The sequence below is a fragment of the Orycteropus afer genome, unplaced genomic scaffold, assembly GCF_000298275.1.
Source record: "Orycteropus afer afer isolate SDZICR_OR568_19922 unplaced genomic scaffold, OryAfe1.0 scaffold00038, whole genome shotgun sequence".
Classification (NCBI taxonomy): Eukaryota; Metazoa; Chordata; class Mammalia; order Tubulidentata; family Orycteropodidae; genus Orycteropus; species Orycteropus afer.
The window spans coordinates 91,771-96,339 of NW_006921625.1; the positions used below are offsets into that span (position 1 = coordinate 91,771).

General features: G+C 52.9%; 1 protein-coding gene across 1 annotated transcript; it reads right to left on the reverse strand.

The window, feature by feature from the left end:
- Positions 1 to 8: 8 nt before the first annotated feature.
- LOC103193542 (olfactory receptor 13A1-like) lies at positions 9 to 908 on the reverse strand (the record flags this gene model as incomplete). The annotated part of the gene is made up of 1 exon (XM_007936777.1): positions 9 to 908. A coding segment is annotated over exon 1 (900 nt), but the record flags the coding sequence as incomplete, so codon positions are not given.
- Positions 909 to 4,569: the final 3,661 nt, after the last annotated feature.

Consider the following 4,569-nt stretch of genomic DNA (forward strand, 5'->3'; position numbering starts at 1 on the left):
TTCTGGAGGGCCACTTTCACATCCTTGTTCCGCAATGTGTAGATGAGTGGGTTCAGGGCAGGGCTGACCACTGTGTAGAGCACAGTGACCAGCTTGCCCTTCTCCATGGAGGCGCCTGAGCCCAGAAGGACGTAGGTGTAGATGACAGTGCAGTAGTACAAGGTGACCACCAGGAGGTGGGAGGAACAGGTAGAGAAGGCGCGGCGCTTGCCTGCTGCTGAGCGGATGCGCAGGACACTGGCCACGATGCAGCCGTAGGAGGCCAGGGTGAGCAGGAAGTTGACCACGCCAAGGTAGACACCAGCAATGACCACCATGACATTGTTGAGGGTTGTGGGGCTGCAGGAGAGCAGCAGCAATGAGGGAATCTCACACAGGAAGTTCTCAATGTGGTTGGGGCCACAGAAGTTCAGCTCTGCCATGAGGCCTGTGTGTACAGATGTGTTGACCACGCCAGCTGCCCACACAGCCACGGCCAGCAGAGTACACAGAGGCTGGCTCATGATGGCACTATAGTGCAGTGGCCGGCAGATGGCCACATAGCGGTCAAAAGCCATGGTTGTGAGCAGCACCAGCTCAGTGGACAGAAACCAGCCCACAAAGAAGAGCTGGGTCAGGCAGCCCCGGTAGGAGATGGTGGCCTCCCCGACCACCAGGCTCTCCAGCAACTTGGGGAGAACAGTAGTCATGCAGAAAATATCCAAAATGGCCAAGTTGGCAAGGAAGAAGTACATGGGAGTGTGCAGGCCTGGGCTCAAGCTGACGGCTGTGACAATGAGGGCATTTCCCCCAAGGGCCATCAGGTAGAGGAACAGGAACAAAGCCGACAGCAGAGCCCGGGCCTGGGGGTCTTCTGAGAAGTGCTGCAGGACGAACTCCACTACAGCCGTGTGGTTGCCTGCTGCCATATGTGCAAACCTCTCAGGTCCCTGGGCAGAGGGGAGCACAAGTTGTGGATGAAATGGTCTCAGCCATGGCCCAGCTCAAACCCCACTTGTTGGCAACATCTCCCAGAGGACACACTATGCTATTAACATGTCCCTGTATCCTGGCAGCCAAAACCAGACTATAACCACTGCCACGGAGTTGATTTGAACTCATAGTGAGCCTTTAGGACACCATAGAGCTGCTCCATAGGGTTTCCATGGCTGTAAATCTTTATGAAAACAGGTAGGTTCCAACCGCCAACCCTTTGGTTAGCAGGCAATTGTTTTCATCACTGCAGCACCACAGCTACTATCCTAGGGGCAGCCAAGAAAAATCTTGCACCCAGGACCCTGCCAGGTGGTCACACCTGGTCCTGAAAATACCTCTCCCCCACAGCTTCACATACAGCAGATTTCACAATGAGCACAGAATGAGCCCATGTTCACTTTAATTTAGAATATTTCCTTCTTTTTTCTGGGAGCCTACTGGTCTCACCCTGCTTCTCAATGCCGAGGATCACCACTGGCTGGCCAAGCTATGCTCTGGGACTCTGTGTCCCAGGAGGAAGAGCCTGGGATGCAACCAGGACACCAAGGGCTCTGCCGTCCTGGGGAGACACAGCATCAGAGTGGGAGGGGTGGTAGAGTCCCCCACAAAGTCACCTGAGCAGGCACTTTAGTCCCAAGATGACTGTCCAGCCAGCCTCACCCACCGCAGGCTGCTCACCAAGAAACGGCCAACACCTCCCTGGGGGAGGTGTGGGGTGTGCTCCCAGCCCCAGCGTGTATCAGGGGCAGTTGAGCCTCCTGGCAGAAGCCCTGGATGCACTTCCAACCCCATCCTGTTTCTCCTTGGCTGGTGGGAAGCCCATTCCTTAGGGAGTACCAGGGCTGGGGGCAGCAGGAATGAGCTCATGGCAAGCCTCACCAGAGCTCTGTGAGCTCTCCATTGATGCAGGGATGCCAGGACCTCTGACCCAGGTTTCTAGGCAGGCCCCCACACATGGTGCAGCTAGATCCACCAGCGCCAAGTGTCCTTTCCTTAGAGTCATTGTGATCACCAGTGGGGTTAGGAGTGCCCAAGGTCTTGCCCTGGACGCATATGGAATGGGCTGAGGGATGTCCCAAGCACAGTGCCCACCCGTGTGTACTTTCTAAATGAAGCCTTGCCTCCTCCACAGGGTAATGCAGACAGGGACTGCACATACACGGGGCCATGTGCTTAGCCTTGGGGAGCTGTTCGGCAGAGCTGAAGGATGGGAAAGCTCTAGCCCTTCTGAGCGCGCTGCTGGTTGGCTAATCTTCCTTCCTTCCTTATGCTGTGGAAGAGCAAGAACGGCAGAGCCCGCAGGGAACCACAGCACTCACTCCACAGAACAGGAGAAGCCCGGCTGCAGGATGAGGCTCACCACGGGGGCCCTGTCTTTGAGGGTCCTTGTCAGCCGCCCAACTTGGAGCACGTGGATGCCCCCTCCAGAACCCACCAAAACCCTCCACATGCATTGGCAACAACTTCACACCCTCCTCTGGCCTCAGCCCCCAAAGACTGAGGACTGCTCACCTACCAATCCACCTGAGGCCCTGATGCTTCGTGCCCCTCCCATGCACACTCCCACCCTTGCCTCCCCTACCCCTGAGCTCCTGCAACAGATTCACAGAAAACCTGGCAGTGAGTCCTGAGTCAGCAACCTCCCACTCCCTTAAGAGACCACGACCTACTTTGGAGATCACCGCCCTTGATTCCCCTCTCACCAGTAGACAAACCACACAAATAGTCAGAACTCAGCACAGATGGGTGGCAGATCTGGCACTTTACAGTTTCAAAATGAAATAGCAAAAGATATGAGCAAAGCACTTTAGGAGTTTGTTTTTGTTTTGTTTTTGTTTTTCCCACAGTAACGTCAGAGCAAAAAGAAATCAGTCTTTCCAGAAACATCCAAAACAAAATTAGGACAGATGGTCCAAAAGGCCAGGGGTGGACAGACAGACTGCTGTCTACTGTGGCTGTGTCCACTACTAATATGAGACACATCCCAATCACTTTCTGTCTGAACGTGATGCCACCCTCACGGAAGCCGCACAAGATCTCACGCTGGTGGGGATGCTGCGATGTGACCTGTGCCGAAAGCCCTGTGTCTCACTGCTCAGTGGCTCCTTTGTTTGCTGTTGACCTTTAACTGGTGGCCATTCCCTCAGGGGGACACTTCATCCCGGTACCTGCCAGGCTAGGCCCTCGAGAGCAATTACATCACCTTGAGATAGGTGGTCCCATGGGGTGCAGTCCAGGGCTAACTTAGTTCAATGGACCAGGGCACTGCAGGTAGTTGGGGAGGACCTCTGATGCCTGTCACTGATGGGGGGGGGGCGGGGGGGTTGCTGCTTGCCCCATGGGCTTGGCCTAGTGGCTGAGCACACTAATTCCTCACTGGAAAGTCCTTGCCACAATGACTCAGACGAGAGCCTGATTACAACCCCTGCAGGAAAGGCAGACTTCTGTGTAAACTGTCTGTAGTTTTTGGAGCAGCTTTAGAGTGACAGAAGAGCCGAGAAGATGGGACCAAGATCTCCAGATGCCCTCCAAGCAGGTTCCCTGCTGTTAACATCTTACAGTAGGGTGGGACATTTGTCACAACTAATGGGCCAGTATTGATACATGACTTTTAACTAAAGTCCACACTTTATTCAGATTTACCTAATGTCCTTATTCTGCCCACCTAAGGCCCCACTCAGGACCCAGTTAGCTGCCATGTCTCCTCAGGTTCATCTTGGTTGTGACAGTTTCTCAGACTTTCCTTCACTGGTGACATTGACAGTTTTGAGGAGAACTGGCCAGGTGCTTTGCACAGTGAGTCTGTTTAGGGATCTGTCCAAAGTCTTTCTCCTGATGATGTTAGGGCTATGGGTTTGGGGAGGGAGACCACAGAGTGCCCTACTCATCACATCATATCAAAGACACAATCAACATTGTGTCTCTGTCTCTTTATTCCATCAATAAACACGTATTTCAACATATGTAGTTGTTGTTGTTGTTGTTGTTATGTGCCGTCGAGTCAGACCCAACTCATAGCGACCCTTCCTTGGGTCTCCGAGGCAGTATCACTACAGAAGTAGATTGCCCAACCTTCCTTCCGAGGAGTGACTAGTGGGTTTGAACTGCCAGCCTTCTGGTTAGCAGTTCAAGATGTGACAGATGATTAATAATACTCTAGGTAACAGTCAATATTGCAATAGATTTCCAGCAACTTAAGCATTTGAACAATTCTGTTAATGTTTGGATGATACATAACCTACAGCTGAATCTCCTTTCCCTAAGTGAACACATTGTTTTTCTAAAGAGATGGTGTTGACTCATAAAACTAATCAGTGACTAAGGGTCCCTCCCACACTATTCCATGGCCCACAACAAGTAACGACGATTTACACAGATGAGCCTCCTGACCCCTACTGACTGGTTGATCACATTTGTGCTGAGCACCTGCCACACACACAGAATTGTCTGAGGGCTGTGAGGGGGCTGCCAACAGTGGACCAGTCTCTTTCCTCCGAGGTCCAGGGTCACAAGGAGCCGGTAACCCAGGAGGCCAGCTCAACACTATGTTGACTCAGCCCAACAGGGTTAAGGCTCTCTCTGTGCCAACTCTGT